Source organism: Rosa rugosa, chromosome 1 (genome assembly GCF_958449725.1).
Source record: "Rosa rugosa chromosome 1, drRosRugo1.1, whole genome shotgun sequence".
Taxonomy (NCBI): Eukaryota; Viridiplantae; Streptophyta; class Magnoliopsida; order Rosales; family Rosaceae; genus Rosa; species Rosa rugosa.
Window position 1 is genome coordinate 30,945,987 of NC_084820.1, and position 20,808 is coordinate 30,966,794.

General features: G+C 35.6%; 1 protein-coding gene across 1 annotated transcript; it reads left to right on the plus strand.

The window, feature by feature from the left end:
* The first annotated feature begins 13,102 nt into the window (after nt 1-13,102).
* On the plus strand, nt 13,103-20,266 carry LOC133724631 (ultraviolet-B receptor UVR8). Its single transcript, XM_062151399.1, has 12 exons — nt 13,103-13,370; nt 13,710-13,896; nt 14,297-14,443; nt 15,265-15,346; nt 15,590-15,745; nt 15,961-16,134; nt 17,274-17,345; nt 17,649-17,720; nt 17,890-18,008; nt 19,392-19,477; nt 19,579-19,631; nt 20,025-20,266. The coding sequence occupies exons 1-12, from the start codon at nt 13,289-13,291 to the stop codon at nt 20,103-20,105; spliced, it is 1,311 nt and encodes a 436-aa protein (XP_062007383.1). The 5' UTR covers nt 13,103-13,288; the 3' UTR covers nt 20,106-20,266.
* The last annotated feature ends 542 nt before the right edge of the window (nt 20,267-20,808 follow it).

Here is a 20,808-nt window from a genome sequence, read left to right on the forward strand (position 1 = left end):
CCACACCCCCTTCCTGACCACTGACATAGTCTTCTGAGAAGGTAGTGAATAGAAACGATAATCACTCAGATGTGCATTTAGCTTAAAAATCAGGTCCCCTACCCCCACAAACTTCTCATTCCACACATGTTTGTTGCGCTCTTTCCATACTTCCCCATATGTAAGACAACAATAGAGCCTAAGAGGCTTCCATGATCAAACATGGGACTAGCTGCAAGACATAGACTAGTTTGGCCACTACACGAAGTTGGTTGTTAGTTCTATTAGAGCAAATTCACCCATTGGGTCACTGGGTCGAGATCTCTAGGTTAGAACACTGTTCACTGCTTTTTTGTGTTTGTTTCCACCCATTGGGTCAGGTTTCTAGGGCAGGATACTGTTCACTGCTATTTTATTTTATTTTTATTTTATTTGTTTCCACCTGTTGGGTCAGGTCTCTAGGACAAGACAATATTTTTTTATATTTTATTAATTATTAACTGTAAATGAGAAATATATGATATAAATAAATAGTTTGCAAGATTCGTAGTATTTGCAACATATAGCTCTGTTTCATTGATGTATTTCATCAATTTATGTTTTGGATGATGTAGATTGGTGTAAATGACTGCAAGCAATGCTAGGCCTACTTTTCTTATGACCAGCTTTGAACTCATAAATAGTCTTATCGATCATGGAACAGAATCAATGTAATTTTTGAATGCATAGGGTTTATTTTTTATTTTTTATGCTAATCTTTGCTATTATACTTCCACTTGAAATCAGCCTTCTTTATTGTTCTAAATGCTGGTTAGGTTTAATTATTAAAAGAATTTCTTAATTATGTGGATGAAATAAGTAAATTGATGTAGTTGAAATCAGACTACCCTACACGACAAAGCGCTGAAGAAACGCGCTTGCCTTTATGTAGGTGCTAAACAACAACAAAAAACTTAGAGCAATGGGCGATGATGGCGTGTCTAAAGCTAGAGTGCTTGCTAACGTGTTTTGTCTTGGCCCACGCTAGAGCCTAGGCAATTTGAGGAATAAACCCTTGGCTCACCTTTTTTCCCTTGCAACAGACCCAGATTATAATTCTTGGTTCAAGATTTCATCAGTGGAAGCATGCATGTGAGTTCTTTTTGCTTTCTGGGACAATTTCTTGTTGGCGCCCTGGCAAGAATATTGCTGGTGGACTTGCTCTTAGGAAACTCATTATTATTAATTAAGCCAATTTTATAGAGGAATGATTAAATTTTTGAACTACCCAGAATGCCCACTCTTAATCAAAAATTAATTAAGTAAACTATTTATATGTGAGAACACGGTAGTAATTCAATAATATTAGATTAAATGATGACAAAATAAATTCATTATCTCCACAAAACAATGACAAGTTTTCCTCACAAATAGGAAAGTGAAACGTCCTAAAAAATTGTCTAAAACTACTGTTTTCTTTTCTCAAATAAAAAAAAAACAATTGACATGTGCGAAGAAAAATAATTTTGGTTATTTTCATATATTATTCAAATATCAAAAATAATAATTTTGGTTATTTTCTTTTAGTTAAACCATACACAAGCGAGTGACTTCCTTTTTGCCTAAGGAAAACTACCAACACGTGATCTATACATGACTGTGAAGCCCTTTGGTCATCTCTTCAATACAAACCCTCGTATCATCACTCGCACATCAATGAGTAACAAAAAACTCAAAATTATCCCCTACTTCTCAATTTCATCAAAATTTTTGCGCTCTATCATCTGAATTCATAAGGGGTAATCATCATAGTTGTTTGCATTTTGTTTTCTCCATTTTCTGTTTTCGTTTTGTGTTACTGATTGTCCATAAAGAAAGAGAATACCAGTTGTGTGTAAGTGCCCCCAGCAATAGTAAATGTACATATTGGTTTAATATATATTCATTGTATGTGACATATGCACTTAGCCCATAAATATGTGTGACATATTGATCACCTAAATGAATATATGTGTGTCACAAATCCAATAACCATTCCTAAATATACATGTGATCACATACCTGTCCTAAATACATGTGTGGCAATTTTTCATAAGAGTTCATCCAATATCTAGAATGTCCCCTCTTGATCACATATTCAAAATATATGTAGATGAATGTGATCACAAATTCTTATGAGCACGCGTATCTAGATGTTGTACAGAAGTATGAACACCAAACTTAGACATTTAGCAACGATATGATGGTTTAGCTATCAATTGAGTATTTTGGTCTGGTTAATTGCTATCGTGTATAAACTGACATGAGCAATTAAACTAAAACAGCCGAGTAAATCCAATTAACACATGCATAAACTTTTATTGATCTAAAACCGGTTAATGCTCTTCTCCTCAAATTAACTGTGTAAACTTGGATCAAGGGTGAATCCTGTTAATTAGACTAGTTTAACCAATAAAACTGGCGTATTGATCAAACTTGTATAGCGAAATGTTGTAATAAAAATACATTTTCCAAGAGCAATGCCAACTCTTGAATGATTGATCATTCAATTATGGGCATACCAATGCCTATATATTGCTTTAATGCTCATCTAATTAATGACAATACCCAGATAATGTTGTTTTTGCCAAGGTTTGCTAATGCCTCTATGTGATGCCTATGCCTAGGTAATGTTGCATTTGAAAGGTTTTGGTCCAATTACTTTTTATGTCCTCTTCCTCATATATATCCTCCTCATTGGGTGAGTTTTGATTTTAACGAAACGCGTAGTAAATACTATAATCACTCCTTATGATAATTCTCCTTACTAGCTCAACTAATAAAAACTGCGTTTATGCGTCTGTTTCGCTTCATATTGATCCTCCACAACCGCCAAACCAGTTGGTTTTCATTAATTTACTATTGTAACAAGATAAGAGAACGAGCATTTCGCCAAATGATTACAATATCTGTATGGTATAAGTGTATTAAACTGGTGTTCATTATCCACCTCTTAGCTAATAGTCTCATCACAATTTGGATATTGAGTAGTCACTCCCATAATGTTCGGAGCAATTGTAAAGAGTTGTCTAGAAATGCATTTTAAGCTAATATCTAATGTGAAATCAAAAGGCATGAGTGTGAAATCACATTGGTTAGACTAACTATTGAGCTCACATCTGAGATGTGAGCACGTCTGTTGGATGAACTCTAGATAATAGTCTCACATTTTTATTAAGATGAGGCATTCTGAGTAATTTAAAAATTTAGAGTTCATCCAATAATTTAATTCAATGAAATTGTCACACATGTATCTAGAATGGGTACGTGATCAAGAGTGTCTTTTCTATCATTTATTTTAGCACTCTTGAATGAAATGTGAGAATACTGTGTGTATTTAGACCAATAAAGTTCATATTCTTATTCTAAATGGGTGTAAGAGTTCAAGTCTTAACTTGCATAACTATTTTTAGCGTCCGGTTTCATTGCTCAAGTATGAGAAATATTATGTTCGGAATTATCGTATCTCGGGGATTAGATGTTGAACCTAACTGAGGTAATTGACGATAAGACACTAAAAACATACAATGAAAATAATAAAGTAAAATAATAGCACCAAGTTATATATATGTCTGGCTTGGACCAACCAAGCTAAAAGCGGTAGAAAGAATCACAAGTAAATGTAGAAGCTCACAACTAAGTGGTATAGACAATGAAAGTGGTTTGTGAAAATTGATTTTAATTTTGACAAATAAATTGACAATTGAAAATTAAAGTTGCAACTAAAAATTAAGATGCTAGAGAATAAATGCCAGAAAATTCAAGAAATAGAAATTATGTTACTAAGGTATCCTCCTAACCAAATTTAATGCACGAAGATGTTCCTACAATGGTCATTCAATTCATAATAGCATCAAGAAGAACCTTAGCCAAGACTTTTCAAGGTTTATGGGTCATTAGATTTCTTAAACGGTATTCCTACTCCGGATCAAGAGCCATAAAAACTCAATTGGGACAATGTAAAGCCTCGTTAGGGTCTCTAGTTGCACCAAAAGACGAAGAGTTCTAGAATCAAGGTTTCCAAGTTAGCCAATACGACAATAGAAATTGATATCATATGTAATAGGGGGGCAGAAACCGAACCGGAAGCGGAAAACCGGCCGAACCGGACCGGAAAAGGGGTTGCGGTCACCGAACCGGAAGAATCAGTTAAGACAAAAACATTGGACCGGACCGGACCGGATCGAACCGGGTTATTTCTTTGAACCGACCGATAAAAACCGAACCGGATCGAATTATATATAATATATTAATTTTAATTAAATTTAAATATATGTTAATTTCTGATTGGTTTGTAACAGGTTTCACGTGAGGTTGACCTTACCGGATCACAAAAAAAAACCCTAACCTAATGTAATCTCGATTCCTCATTTCATTCAATATTCATCGAGCCGTTTTGTCCAGAAACTGACTCTCTCTCTCGACTTCTCGAGCTTTCTCAGTTTCTCTCTCGATCCAGTCTCTCTTTCTCGACCCACTCTCTTTCTCTCTCGATCCAGTCTCTCTTTCTCTCTCGATCCAGACTCTCTTTCTCGACCCATTCATCGCCGATCATCATTATTCAAATCAATAGCATCTGATCCCGTTGTACATGGACTTGGTATAGATACTCTCTCTCTCGATCCTAACCTTCCTCTTCGTTTTGCTTACTCTTCCTCTTTCAGTCTTTCTGATATGAAATAGGGTGATGAGACATACTTTTGTAGAGACACACTTCGATTTTAGGCTTTGGGTTGCAGAAAATGGGTTTCGATTGTGGGTTTTATTTTTGGGTTTCTAGAAGTGAAATTAGGGTTTCAATTTTAGGATTTCTGAAAATGAATCATGGGTTTTGATTTTAGGGTTTCTGGGAGTGAAATTAGGGTTTCAATTTTAGGGTTCTGAAAATGAAGCATGGGTTTTGATTTTAGGGTTTCTTGAAGTGAAATTAGGGTTTCAATTTTAGGATTTCTGAAAATGAATCATGGGTTTTGATTTTAGGGTTTCTGGGAGTGAAATTAGGGTTTCAATTTTAGGGTTCTGAAAATGAAGCATGGGTTTTGATTTTAGGGTTTCTTGAAGTGAAATTAGGGTTTCAATTTTAGGATTTCTGAAAATGAATCATGGGTTTTGATTTTAGGGTTTCTGGGAGTGAAATTAGGGTTTCAATTTTAGGGTTCTGAAAATGAAGCATGGGTTTTGATTTTAGGGTTTCTTGAAGTGAAATTAGTGTTTCAATTTTAGGGTTTCTGAAAATGATGCATGGGTTATGAAATTAGGGTTTCTCGAAATGAAATTAGGGTCTTTGTTTATGTGTTTATATGTGTTTTACTGTGATTGTATGTCTATCAGATTATGTTTATGTGTTGAACTATTTTAGTGTCGATATGTTGCAGTGATTGAATGTTTGTTTGTGTATTGTGTGTCTATCAGATTATGTTTATGTGTTGAAGCAGTGATTGTGTGTCTATCAGATTATGTTTATGTGTTGAAGCAGTGATTGAATGTTTGTTTATGTGTTTTACTGTGATTGTATGTCTATTAGATTATGTTTGTGTTTTACTGTGATTTTAGTTTTTATGTGTACATGTTTATGACTGTATGTTACTATAATGATTAATGAATGATGTTCAGAAAACTGATTTGTTGTTTGTTTTTCAGTCCATGGAAGGAACGTCGCAGACCCCTGATCCGACACATAGTCACAGTGAGTCTTCTCGTAGCAGTCAAGCCGGGCGTCTTCTCATGCCGCCTCTTCAACAAGGAACACCAGCTACTCCTACTAGTGCTTCAGATGAACCTGCAACAAGTGAAGCTGAAGAAATTGTGAAGAGGAAGAACCAGTCAGCAGCTTGGGATCACTTTGTGAAGATGAAGAATCCGGATGGTTCAAAGATGGCGAAACTGAGAGCAAAGTGCAAGTACTGCCCTCAAACCTATGCCTGCGATCCTAAAGCCAATGGGACGACATCAATGAGGACACACATGCTGTACCAGTGCAAGAAGTGTCAGGTTTACATCCCAGCAAAAAAGCAAAGGTTCCTTGCTTTCGAATCTGCTGAAAAAGGTGGTAATTTAGTATCCTTAGCTTATGATCCTATGAATTGTAGAAGAGCATGTGCTAGGATGATTGTGAGGGATGAACTACCTTTTAGTCATGTAGATGGGCAGGGGTTTCAGGATTTTATGAAAATTGTTCAGCCAAAGTTTACTGTCCCTAGTCGTAGGACAATCTGTAGAGATATTTGGGATCTCTACCAGTTTGAGAAGGAAAAGATAAGAGAGTTTCTAGCTAGGAATAATATGAGGGTTTCACTAACTACCGATACCTGGACTTCGGTTCAGAATATCAATTACCTAGTACTCACTGCCCATTTCATAGATGACACTTGGACTTTGCATAAAAGAATTATAAATTTCTGTGTTATTCCAAACCACAAGAGAAAGACTATAGGGAAATTAATAGAGTCTTGCTTGATTACTTGGGGTATTGAGAGGATTTTTAGCATTGTAGTTGATAATGCTTCGAGTAATCAAGTTTCACTTGATTACATGAAGGAGAAGATTGGAAATTGGAAGTGTCTAGTGCTAGGTGGCAGTTTTCTGCATGTTAGGTGCTGCTGCCATGTCTTGAATCTGATTGTGAGGGATGGGATGGAGGAGCTTGATTCCTCCATCGATGCAATTAGGAATGCTGTTAAGTTCATTAGGAGTTCACCCGCTAGACTTGAAAAGTTTAGGAAGTGTGCTTCTAGAGAGAAGGTTGAACATAAGGGGGGTGTAGTGCCTTTAGATGTCTGCACAAGGTGGAACTCCACCTATTTTATGCTTGACATCGCTGTTAAGTATAAGCAGGCATTCTCTAGGCTTAAAGATGAGGATCAGCAGTATGAGAACTATTTTATGGAGAGAGTTGGGGGAAGCAAGAGGGTTGGGCCACCTAATAATGAGGATTGGGAGAAAGCAGCGAGGGTAGTGAAGTTCCTTAAAATCTTTTACGATGCAACCTTGAATTTTAGTGGGACTAAGGTAGTAACTTCAAACCAACCTGTTCAGTGGATTTGTACCATAATCGATGAATTAGAAGAATGTGCAGCTAGTGATGATCATTTGATGGTCAGTATATGGTCCTCTATGAAGAAAAAATTTGACAAGTATTGGTTGAAGTTAGAGGACATTAACATGGCATTGCTGCTTGCTGTTGTCTTGGATCCAAGATACAAATTATTGTATCTTGAATACTTTTTTCCAAAACTGCATCCGGACAGCAGCATCGTTGAATTTATGGTAGATGAAGTGAAGAGGAGCCTCTTGCAGCTATATAGGGAGTATTGTCTATCTGATCCCGTTGCTGCACAAGCCTCGGATGACATAACACAACCTCGTGTTGATCATTCAGCTACTGCACAAGAAGAGGACTCACATGCTGCATCGTTGAGTAAGTTTTTGAGGCTTAGGCAGGAGAAAGAGGTGGTGGAGATAAGGAATGAAGTCGACAAGTATTTTCTTGAAGCTTCCGAAGACCCTGCGAGCAAGGATTTCCAGCTTTTAGGTTGGTGGAAGGAGAATGTTGTTAGATACCCAATTCTGTCAAAGATTGCAAAGGATGTCTTTGCTGTTCCAGCTTCAACAATGGCTTCAAAGTCGGCTTTCAGCCTAGGGAAGAGGGTTGTAGATCCATTTCGAGCATCATTAACTCCTAGTATGGTTGAGGGGCTGGTTTGTCTCAGCGATTGGTTAAGGGGTGGAGCCTTTAATGAGTACAAAGAGCCTACTAAGACGGAGTTGGAGTTGTACGGTGAGCTTAAAAAGCTTGAATCAGGTAACTTCCCTTTATTTTCTGTGTTATAAAATGAGTATGTTGTTTGAATATTTTTTGTGTTATGAATAATGAATATGTTGGTCCTTTTAAGTGTTAATATGATGTGAATATGTTGTTCTCTTGATTGGCAGGATCTGTTGTAACCACAGTTGACGATGAAGAGTGATTGATGGGTTAAGGGCTTAAGGCTGTGAGGGGCATGTTGTTTTGGACCTTTGGTGTTGGCTGCAGGGCATGTTGTTGTCAAGTTGGCTGCGGACTTGCAAATCTGCATTTCTATGCTTTCTTGAACTTTTTTCATTTTTGGAGATCAAGAACTTACTTTGAAGTTTGAAACTCTTTTATTTGTTGAATTTCGGTCTGTAATGGGTCTGTAATGACTAACTATTAAGTGTTTTAACTGTTTGTAGTCGTTTCCAGGTAGCTTGGGCCATAGATATTTGCTTGTTTCTGTTCATGGTTTTGTTTTAATGGATTCATTGATCTAGAAAAATTGGGCCGTAAAGAAAAAAAAAAGAAAAGCCCAACTAAGACCGAACCCGAACCAGGCCGAACTGAATTTTTGGCCCACCGAAATAGTTCGGCCCACGTTATTTGGAAACAGTTTTCGGCCCACATTATGTCCCAACCGATAGAAACGGGTCGAACTCGGTTTGGGCCCAACACCGACCCGACCCGACCCGAGCCCAGCCCTAATATGTAATACCCAGAATTTTTCTTATGAATTTCATGTGATTCCCGGAAAATTCTCTCTCAAAGAACTCTAACCTGACCCACGAAATGGGTTGAACCGAATCGGTTGGAATTCCTCCGTCTAACATCCAATAGTGGCGCCACTGACCTAGATCGATACACCATGGCCTCCTCTACCTATACCCCTGGCAGCCACTTCCTCCTATATGCACCGTAAACGGTGGATCCAGGCCCGCAATTACAACGGCGACAAATACGAATTAATCTCACTCTTCCAGCCAGTGGCGGAGCCAGGAATTTAGGTTCACTGGGGCACCAAAAAAAATAAATAAATACAAAATATTTAATGTAATTTCTATCTATTACAATGGTAATTGCCCTCGATGAAATTTCATATTTTGAAATCCTTGCATGATAGTCTCATTATCTATGCTAGTAAAAATGTCTTTCTCAATATATGAAATCAAGCAATCATCAGTAAACTCGTGAGCTCTAGGTTGACAAGGACCTTTTTGTAGATAATATCTGCGTACTTCATTTTGAACATTAGGATGATAAGTTGAAATTGGAGGACGATTTCCATGATCAGAAGGATATGTTTCATTAATTTCAGGACAAGGCTTCTCTAAATTACTATCATTCTTCTTTGTTTTTTTTTGCGGGAGATGAATCTAATGAGGTATTTATACCCGATGACTCCTCTGCACCAGGATTTTCTTTTCTTTTAAAGTATCTTAACATATTTGAATGAAGAATAGAGTAGTAGTAATAATAAAAAGAAGTGCTCTTCACAAAAGAATTGATTGAGAATTGTTACTTGACGATACACACACACACACACACACATACACACACTGTTATTGATATAATAGAATTTTTTTTTTAATCCTTTTCCTATTAGACTTAAAAATTTGTAAATTATAAGGAAATAAGAATCATAATCAATTTTATTATTGATGTCAAAAAAATTGGGAAAAGAAAAATATCATATAAATCACACGTGGGAGCCGTTTTCTTCCTCAAATAATCTACAATCCCAACAAAGAAAACAAAGAAGAGCACGTGAAGTGCTTCTGAAAGTGAAAAAAAAAAATATAAAAACATATATTAAAAACCTGATAATAATATAATACTAATACTATATATATATATTAACTTTTTGGTGAAAATGTGAGTGGGGCACGGGACCCACTGGGCCCCTGCCTCCCTCCGCCTCTGCTTCCAGCCATGGTAGCGCTCGAAATTGGTTGGGTTTTGAAGCCCTCTTTCATTTGATCCATACAAACCTTCAAGATCGATTTGAAGTGTGGAGCTTGGAATTTGGATTTGAAGTTTCGGCCACTTGAAAACTTTCGACGATGATCTAGCTCGATCCAGGTCGAATTGGACTTAGGGGCAAATATGAAAGTATATCCTCGTGTTGTTATCTACAAGTTAAATGGTTCTGATCTTGGTGGTTGTGACTTCCACTAGCAACACGTAGAGCTCACGCCATTCGCTTTTGGTGGTGTGTGGCGGCACGTCCGACCACCTTTGGAGCACCTGATTGCTCCATTAACCTCCGTTCATGGATACGAATATGTAGGTGTGTTTAATTTTGTTATTGCTCAATCTTTTGGACGAGTTAGATTAATTGCAGTTTCAGTTAGTTTGGATTTTGATTCGTAAGGATCCGACTGTTGGATTGTTGTATTGTTTTGTAAAATTGATCTTAGAAGTGTTTCGAAGACCATGCGCTGTCTCAGATGAAGTTTCGTCTCGATTGAAGTAATCTTCAGTTCTTAGTTCACGCGTTTCAAACTTTAAATGCTTTTGTACTTTGTGTTATCTTGAGTTGTGAACTTTATTTGAGTATGTGATCAACGATATTATTTTGAGCGGAGTTTGATGGTTACATGCTTATCTCATTGGTGTGTCAAGTCGTAGAGGGATTTTGAGGAGAGTAAATCTCACGTTGTTATGGGAGATGAATTAGTTATGTTATCGTTTGATTAGAAATAAATGTTAGTTGTGAAATCATATTTATCGAAAATAAATATTTATTTTGAAATATATGAACTTGATCGTCAACGATTCATGGGTAAGTGAAAATGAAGATTTGTTATAAAATGATTTTTGGGTTGTGTAATTTGTGAAGTATAGTTGGTATTAATTGCATTCCTGAGTGGATGATTATGTGTGTGTGTGTATTTATATTTACGTGAAATATATATCTTGGTGAGATTATGTGGTGAAGTGAAAAACAATATGTTTTGGTAGTTTGATCACTATTTTTTTGTGAAGTGATTTGGAGTAAAACAAATAAATTTGGAAAGAAAAGACGGTATTGTTGGCTTGAGTTTTGAAATAAGTATGTATGATTTTGGTGAATGTTTTGAGGTGTGAAATCAATATTTTGAAAACAATTTCGATATTGTGTTGAGATTAGTGGAGTTGAACCATGAAAATAGGTATGGTAAAGCGTACAATTTTTTTTATTGTCTTCTTGTGTTATTGAGATTGTAAAATTGTGTATTGAGTTCAAATGGTGAAATTGTATATGGAGTTATGATTCTAATTATATTTGTCCGGTGAAGATTGGAGCAAGGAAAATCAACCCCACAGCGAGACTCTTTCCATCACTTTGATTCTGATCATATATAGTGTTTGGGGAAGGTGGGGTTGCGGTTTGGGCATCCCAGATGGCGGAGGTGTTGTGCGTCGCTGCATGATGCTCGAGCTAAAGTCACTGACCTAGAGCGATAGCTAGAGCTTGATGAGACACCATGAGAAGATCTGCAACGGTGTTTGGTAGAGACACAATCAGTTTGGGTGCCATAATTAAAGACATCTATGGCGACACTCGACCAAATTTTAGGGAAAATGACATTTACCCAAATTTAGGGTTAGTTAACCCCACTTACCCAAACACTATAAGAGCTTGACCACTTAAACAATAATTTTCATTTTTAAACCCCAATTACCCAACTGTTTCAAAACGGTTGGGTAATTGGAGGTATGTGAGGACAAAATAACTTTTCTTATCTATACTATTATTAAGAGAAGATGTTTTGTTAACTAAAGTGGACGCGAAAAGACGACTTAATCCTTAGACCATAGATTATCTAAAAATATCACTTAATAAATGGAGGTCATAATCATAATAAACAAAATAACAGAATAAAATTTTAATTTATTTCCCCCTAAAATCTCTTTCTATAACTTCCCACTTCCACAGTTCCACAGCAAGAGAGGAAAAAAAAAAACTTCCAAAAATCCCCATGTTTCTCCAATGATTATTTTGTTTTTTTTTTTCTTTTGAAAATTAAACCCACATAGAGAGTGTGTGTTTTGGTCTAGTTTTATTTTAATATATCTATATCTATATATATTATTATCTATACTATTATTAAGAGAAGAAGTTCCTTTAAAAAAAAAAGAGAAGAAGTTTTGTTAGCTAAAACCAAAAATTCGGACAGATTTAACTCTGAAATATTAAAAAACTTTGAAAATAAATTAAATCACAAGGGTAAATATGATAATTACAAAATGAATTTTTATTGAAAAAATTCAAAAGAAATTATCACACAACCTCCACTTTTCTCTCCCATTATTTTCTCTCTGTAATAATTATTTTATTTCATTTATTTTTTTAATTTTCTTATTGCACATGCAGAGCATGTATGAAGAAGACTAGTTATTATTATTAAGAGAAGAGAGCTTGCTCTCCAAAATTGAATTTTTTTACCAATTTAATCTTTATATATTAAAAAACTATGAAATATAATTAATCAATAAGGATAATATGGTAAATTGTAAAATAGAAAAAAAAATTAAAAAAACAGAAAATATGATAGTTGTACGGGAAATTTTTTCACTACCTTTAACTTCTCTCTACACACATAATGAGTGGGCCCTGGTAGTATATATTAATTAATCTACTGAAGGCAATAAAGTCTATTCCAACAAAAAAAAAAAAAAACTACTAAAGGCAAAAACTCCATAGTGTTTTGTTGTGTTGATTGTGTCAAATCTTACTTGACGCACTTTTTACATCATTATATCAAATCTTATTCCATAATCTCCGATTCATATCAAACCTTATTCCATAATCTCCGATTCAAATGATTGTTGACTATTGACTTTATATATTTGACGAAAGAAATAGCTATATGCGAGTGGTCTTGTCAAAATGGTGCAAGAACAACGTGCGGGGCTCATACAAGTAATGAATAAACCATGAAAATCATCTTGCAAATCATAGTCCGACACGTTCATACAAAATGGTTCTTTGTACTCAAATTTCGGTCGGCAATTGATCAATTTTGAAACATAATCACTAAAACACAAGTGCAGATGTCCAAGGGTTTAGTTAAGCAAATGTGGTGGAGATTGGCCTTGAAGATATTTACATAGAAGAAGAAGAAGAAGAAGCGGATGGATGGGCCACGGGCATTGAATGCAGTTGTTTCCCATTATTTCACTTCACTGCTTTTTCCCTCTACCATTGTACATGGGGGTGTGTGAGAAGTTGGGGGAGCGCGCACATGGGGCTGTCATTGTCACACTGTAAATACCACAGCCACAGAGACCCACTCTCGTCCTTGTTCATCTACTCGTTAATCCCTTGTCAATTTTTTTTGACTTTTTGTTACAGAGAGCATTCAGGACTCTTCTGAATATCTTAAAACTCTGTCAGTCGGTCCCTCTCACGTTTTGACATCAAAGGTTTGGTTGTTTGTTTCTGGGATTTTTGAGTTGCCTGAGGTCATCATTAGTTGCAGAGTCGCAACAGCAACAACAACAACAACAACAACAATGGCAGAACAACAAGTTTCTGCTCCAATTCGTCGTGTCCTTCTCATCTCCGCTGGTGCAAGTCACTCTGTTGCTCTTCTCTGTAAGCTTTCTGTTTTCTTTTGTCTGTATTTTCAGGTACCCTTTTGCTAATCAACAGTGTTTTTGAGTTTCTGGGTGGTGATCAGTTTGTTGGTTACTGGGTTTTGAAGCAACTAAGCGAACAAGAACAGGGTTTTTATTGCTTTCTCATAACCCTTGTATGACTTGATTTGGATATATGGATTGAGGGTCTGCCTTGTTACAGTAATCAGTAAATGTGCATAATGCCGATGTCTCGTGCTTATGCTGTTTTAGTTTGATTGTTGTTGATATGTGTACATTATAACACATATCAGATGTTGTTATAATGATGCTTATAGGATTTTGTTATGATGTACAGCTGGTAATGTCGTTTGCTCTTGGGGACGAGGAGAGGATGGGCAGTTAGGCCATGCTGATGCCGAAGATCGATTTTCACCTACACATTTAAGTGCATTGGATGGCCATCAAATAGTATCTCTTACTTGTGGAGCTGATCATACAACTGCTTACTCTGACTCACGTTTGGAAGTCTATAGTTGGGGCTGGTCAGTTCTTTCTCTTCCAATTTTATTGATTTCGTATTCTTTCATTACATACTATATCTTGAGAACAACCTCCATTATGATTGCTCTTTCACTTTTCAAACACACCAGCACTCATACTTCCATTTCTTTTTGCTTTTACTATTTATTTGTTCTTTTAATTTGAGTTTGACTCATCATTTGAATGGTTTGGTTCATTACCATGGGAAATGCAACAAATTCCTTTTATTTATGTTTTTGATTTTTGAGGTTGATAAAATCTTATAGAGAGGTGTGAAGAGGAAAGTTATTGTGAGATATGTTGGCTAGATGTGTTTGGTATAATGACGTCATAGAGTTAAGCGAATTACAACTTTCCAGTTCTTTTGTGCTTTCTTATAAGTATGTCTTACTACTTTTTTAGGGGTGACTTTGGGAGATTAGGTCATGGCAATTCTAGCGACTTGTTTACACCTCAGCCAATAAAGGCATTACATGGTCTGAAGATAAGGCAGATTGCTTGTGGAGACAGCCATTGTTTAGCAGTGACGATGGAAGGTCAGGTACAAAGGTTAGTCGTCTTTCCTTAAATCCCTCCCCCTCCTCTTCTTTCTATTTTAATTGTTTGAGCAGCAACTTGACTTTAAAGCTACAGTGTTGCTAAACTATTGAATCAATCCCAAAGTGCTTTTGCTTGATTTTCAATATCAAGGCAACATCTTCTTGTCTTTCCCACAATTTTGAAGCAGAGAAAAATCATCTAAGAGTTACAAACATATCTAATCTAAGGAAAGGAAAAAATCAGTAGAACAACGTTGTCTAGAAACTAGCAAGATCAAGACCCCACATGAACACATTGTATTCAATCTTGAACTCTCAATTTCATAGGCGCTATGCTCAATTGGCCGACTACAGTTCCATTGCCAAGTGCAGTACATTTTCCTGTTATGCATTTATGTTGATATATGTATTATATAAAAGCCAAAGAAATACATTGGGACACTTTCTAGCTTGGGAAAACAGAAGTAATTTATTGAAGATACAGTCTTCTGTATTATCTAGCTGCTGTGGGCCAATGGGTTGCCATGCTAGACTGATAAACAGTAGTACATTCTTTTTGATACCAAAATAGTTTTTATTTAGTATACAATCTATTGGTTGTAGCTTGAAAGTTTGTGTACCAGATCAATACTGATTAAACTTTATCCTAAAATTATATACTGCAATGCCGTGCTGTGGAAGTTTATTCTTCTTCTAAAGTTTTTACATTTTTATAGATATTCTTCTATGAATATGATTTTATCTGGTGAATAGTATTTTTTTTTCACATGTTCTGACAATATTAATTTGAACTAATGAGTTTCTTTATCTGTTTGTGAAACTTTTTTGAAGTTGGGGGCGGAATCAAAATGGTCAACTTGGTCTTGGCACCACAGAAGATTCTCTTGTGCCACAGAAGATTCAAGCGTTTCAGGTATTGTAGGTAAACTGGCTTTAAAAAAAAAAAACTTGGAGGGGAGATTGAGGTAACGGAGTCAATTCAACCAAAAGAGGGTAGAGATTGGTTAATCTTGCAATCCATCTTTAGTGGTTGGGGGCTATATCAAATGCTTAAGTTCCTTACAAAGGAAAGTACGAAGAACTTTACAACTTGTTCTGCTGTTTAAGCATACCTTATGTTATGTAAATGAAAGTGACTTTCTTGATCTTCTTGCAGGGAGAGTTTATCAAAATGGTTGCTGCTGGTGCTGAACATACAGCAGCTGTTACAGAAGATGGGACATTGTATGGATGGGGATGGGGCCGCTATGGTAATTTGGGCTTAGGTGATAGAAATGATCGCTTGGTTCCAGAAAAGGTTTCTCTTGGTAATGTATGTCTAGGATCTTGTATTATCCACTTCATTCTAATTTAAGTTAATATACAAGGTATTAAGTACTGACAGTTTTTCTTTTGGTGAGAAATAAAATACTCATAATGGAACTAAGTAAAACGTTCATACTCGCTATTGTTTGAAAACTTATCAAGTAAAAACAGAATTTAAAGAAATATTGTTTGAAAACTCACAAGAAACTTAAAACAATGCAGAGTGAGAAGATGGTTATGGTTGCATGTGGGTGGCGGCATACAATATCGGTTTCCTCGTCAGGTCAATTATACACATATGGGTGGAGCAAATATGGTCAACTTGGACATGGTGATTTTGAGGATCACCTTGTACCTCACAAGCTAGAAGCCTTGAGTGACAAATTTATTTCTGAGGTGATCTCTTTGCTTTTACACTGTAATGTATTATTTTCCTTTTCCTCACCCGAAGTCATGCAACTTTTTATTATTACAAAACCAATTTTGATTAATTATAGGGTTGACTTGTGTCCACATTGAATTAGAGGCTACTCAGGCTAGTGTTGCACAGCACCACTTAAATTATTTAAGTGTTTAAGATGTTGCTTTCAACTAATGCATTTCTAAAATCTCTTTAATATTCTAGTTTCACTAGAAGTAGATAATTAGTAAGAGGTGTCATGCATGTTGCTCTAAAAGTAGATAAGTAGTAATGGCCTATGGGCTACACAACGGGAGGTAATCATCTCCATTGAATAAATCTCTAAACTTGTTGAAGGCGAGATTCAAGTTTATGCCCTTGATAGCTGCAACACAAAAAGATACTTTTTTATTTTTTATTTAGCTCAATAAAGTTTCCTGCTGGTTTGGCTGGATATGGAGATGGGTAATCCCGAGTTTATGGTTTGGATCACAAACGTAGCAGAATACCCTGGTCTGTGCGTGCATCAAGAGATAAGGTGGCTAAACTGCTATTCAACATTCTGGACCTTTTGGAAATAAGAGAATAAAACATTATGAAGTCATTTCTATTGTAGAAATAAGCTATTGGAGGCATTGGCAAAAACAAAAAGGCTCTGTTTTACTAATATTCACTTGCCAATCCCATTTATTTATTTTTGCTAAACAATCCATTTAAATGAAATATAAGAGAAAAAATGTTGATAAACCCAAATGAATTCCCCTTACAGTAGTTCTGGGATACTGAGCAACTAACCTCTTCACTACAGTGCTCAACACTGTGCATCTCCAACTCTATGCAAATGTAATATGTGAACCTATCATAGTTCCTTAACCATTACCGACCCGTCATTATACTTGTTACCTAAAGGAAACACTTGACACAAAAGCGCTAGATCTTGTAATTACATATTAGCCTGAGTGTATATGGATCAACTATCTGTGTGTGGAATTTCCAACTGATATATGAAGCATCTATAAAAATAATTGATCCTGTATAGATTTGAGTTCGATAAAGCTTGTCGTTGTTGTTTTTTGTTTTTGTTTTTTTTCTCCCTTTTATCATGTTAAAATTTTCTTGGCATGAATATTATCAGGTTGCAGGTGGTTGGAGGCATACTATGGCATTAACATCTGATGGAAAACTTTATGGCTGGGGATGGAATAAGGTTGTCATTTTCTGTTTTCTTAATTCCACCTTTAACAATTTTTTTCTGGTTATGATTATTTTTGTTTAGATGAACATTGGCCTTGCAATGCCATTGACAGATGAAAAATAGCTCATTTTGAATATTTCTGTTGCCAAACACTCAAATTCATGCAAGAATTGGGTTGGTCAATGGAGAGCTTTTGACTACCGTTACCTGCTTTTTATGGTTCTATTTTACTTTTTTTTTTTTTCATCTTATTAGAAAGTTTATTTTCTCAGTTCGTGTTGGTTAGATATTTACCTTTTCCTCTTTCATGAACAGTTTGGACAGGTTGGAGTTGGTGACAATTTGGATCACTGTTCCCCTTTGCAAGTTAAATTTCCCAATGAGCAGGTACTTTCTTATTACTGTAGTCCCAAAATTGGTTAAGATAGGCCATGACTTGATATTTAGTTCTGTAGAGATTTTCTTCTTTTGGTTTATTTTCTGAGAAAATCTTTTTATTTTATTTTATTATTATTATTTTTTTGTGCGCTAATGATAAGCACCTTGCACTTGACAGAAAGTAGTTAAAATATCTTGTGGATGGAGACACACACTTGCTGTTACTGAAAGGCAAAATGTATTTTCATGGGGGAGAGGCACAAATGGACAGCTTGGGCATGGGGAATCTGTTGACCGGTAATTTACATTTAGATGTTTAATTTTATGTCACATGTATGTTAGATAATTGTTATCACATCTTAGTAGTTAATGTTATCACAAATGTTACCAATATGATTATCACTTTGCTCTTTTTCTTTCATATATGCTTAAGATGCTGCATTTGTGTGAATTTTGTAGAGGTTTGAATAACATATACATTCCTGAATCACCTCTGTAGCAGCCAAAAAGCTGTTTGAGAAGTCTGCTCGGGTATGCTAAAGTTGTCAAGGACATTAAGTATTTAAAACATTAGGATTCGTGAAATATATATTTATATATAGATGAGAGAAATTGATAAAACCTTATCTCTATTAGGCCTCGAGAGGTAAATGAAATCTAGAATGTCCTTGGCAGAGTTTTCGTGCTAGGATAGAGGCCGAAATAAAAATGGAGGTACTCTTAATATTCTATTGATTACTGTAGTTAGCTTAATTTCAGGGTGTTACTGTAGTCTTAGCTTAATTTCAGGGTATTACTTCATGGAAAGGTTGATTCTAATTTTCTTGAATCAAGTTGTTCACAGACCTAAGATGAAACACCTTTTCTTTTGATGGACGATGGACCTTTAGATGTCAGACATTTTAAAAGTACAATTTCTCATAGAACTGCAGGTTTGACTTTTCTTTTTGGTAGAAAAAATAGTTCTCACTTTAAGCTAAAGATCTAAGACCACTAAAGAAACCAAACTATGAAAACGAAACTAAGAGACACTTATGGACTAGATGTTTCAACCCCTAAGACTCTTCACGACACCCACTTGAAGCTGGCAACAATGGATGCCGGTATTATGCATGCTTTATTTATCTCTCTTCATAGGTAGCCAATAAACATGAATAAGAGTCATAAGACATGTATACTATAAAGTAATGGTTGGTGACTATAAAACCGTAGCCATATAATTCATGTGGTTTATAGTTAAGCCCTCTGTTTGTGCCTCACTAGTTGATTCCAGGAAAAATCTATGGTCAATCTTTTCTGTAGTAAGAGTCTTGGTTGTGGCTATGCCTATTCTGGTCATGATGATACATTTCTGTATGGCTGTATTATGATAGAAACATAATGCTCAGATAGATAAAAATAAACATGGTTGTTAATGTCTATATTATGATAGCAACATGCTTTACTGGTATAGTAAGTAAGGTTGATTGGGCAGTTCGGGGTTCTTGCTTTTCCATTAAGATTGCTCTTTTCAGTAGTCATATTTTACTACAATGAATCTAAACATGAAAGAGTAAAATGTGGTAGTTGCCGGCTTGCATATTTTCATTTAGTCTACTGTTTGCGGAACTGAAACTACATATGTTTTATGATTGTTTTCATTGCTGAAGTTTATAACTGATGATACATTTTCAACTGAAGGAATATTCCAAAGATTATAGACTCTTTGAGTGCTGATGGATGTAGTGGGCAACAGATAGAATCTTCAACAGTTGATCCATCATCAGGTGTTGATTCCTGCTATTTCCTTTTATTTTTTATGGCAACTTGAAAGTCTTTGTTGCTATTGTTGGGTCTTTCCATTTATTTTTCTGTTTACCTTCAACAGGGAAAACTTGGGTGTCACCATCAGAGAGATATGCAGTTGTTCCCGATGAAACTGTAAGTTTGTGTCCCTAAATCTTCAGCTTCTAAGTGTGTAAGAGATACACAATTTTGGAATATGGATATTCAGATTTTATATTACTATTGAATTGGAAACTACCATTTAAGTGTCTTTCCCGAACTACATTTACAAGCAGTTCTTGAGAATTCAGCCAATTCCCTAGAAGTGTGTGTGAGCCTTGTATTTACTATTTAGTACGACGTACATTAACATAAAACTGCTTTCTTGAGATGTTTATCTACTTCTAGTCCTTGTATTTTTTCCTGAAGAATTGCTTGTTTTGTTTCCATGCTCTCTGGGTGGAATGGACTCTGATAACTGTTATACATTAAAATGTTGGATAACCAAATTTTATGAGGTATTGACTAGGGACTTGGTTGGTTCTACAGGTTCGAGGGCAAACAGCTGTTCCAGTCAAAGGGAATGATGCAAGTGTTCCTGAAACTGACGTGAAACGCGTACGGCTTTAAATATTTTTCAAGCGTACTTAAGCATATGCCAATCGCATGTTCTGAAAACAAGGATGACCTAACAAAAATGCCCCTTGTCTCAACTTGGTTATAATTTCATTCGACTTGGAAACTCTACATGTAACTTTGTCCTTGTTTGAATGTAAACGAAATTTTAAATGCTTGTTGGTTTTAACAGTTTTTGTTCGAATGCATCCTAGTTTTATGTTTTTTCAGGAAAATTTCTAGTTTACAGCCACGCTGTATGCGTGTATCCATTCATATAGCGTGGCTATAAACTAGAAATTTTCCGGGATGTAATAATACCTGAATTTCATTTATATTTTTTTTAAAGCTTTGATGAGCTTTTTGCAAGCGCATAATTTAACCCTGAAATGTCATTAGTAGCATAGAATAAATAGGGATCGTTCTATTCCGGGGATTGAGGGTACACCTGTCATTGTCAAACAATTAAACAATTAAAATTAAAACAAAGTATAATATTTACACATATGCACATTATTTACGAATTAAAAGGGGGTTTTTGATTTTGGTTTTTTTCTGAAAATTAAACTAAGTTAACAAAATAATTAAAATGCTAAAACATAAAAATACAAATGGAATGCAAGAACAAAGATCAAATCGAAACCCATGATTAAAGTTGATTCAAGTTCATCATTGTTCATCATAGTCATGCAAGAGGAATTGATCATGTGAAACGTTC

Coding starts and splice junctions, on each gene's coding strand:
- LOC133724631 (XM_062151399.1), top strand. CDS start 13,289: ATGGCAGAACAACAAGTTTCTGCTCCAATTCGTCGTGTCCTTCTCATC. Junction 15,347..15,589: donor AGAAGATTCAAGCGTTTCAG/GTATTGTAGGTA, acceptor ATCTTCTTGCAG/GGAGAGTTTATCAAAATGGT. Junction 15,746..15,960: donor AAAAGGTTTCTCTTGGTAAT/GTATGTCTAGGA, acceptor AAAACAATGCAG/AGTGAGAAGATGGTTATGGT.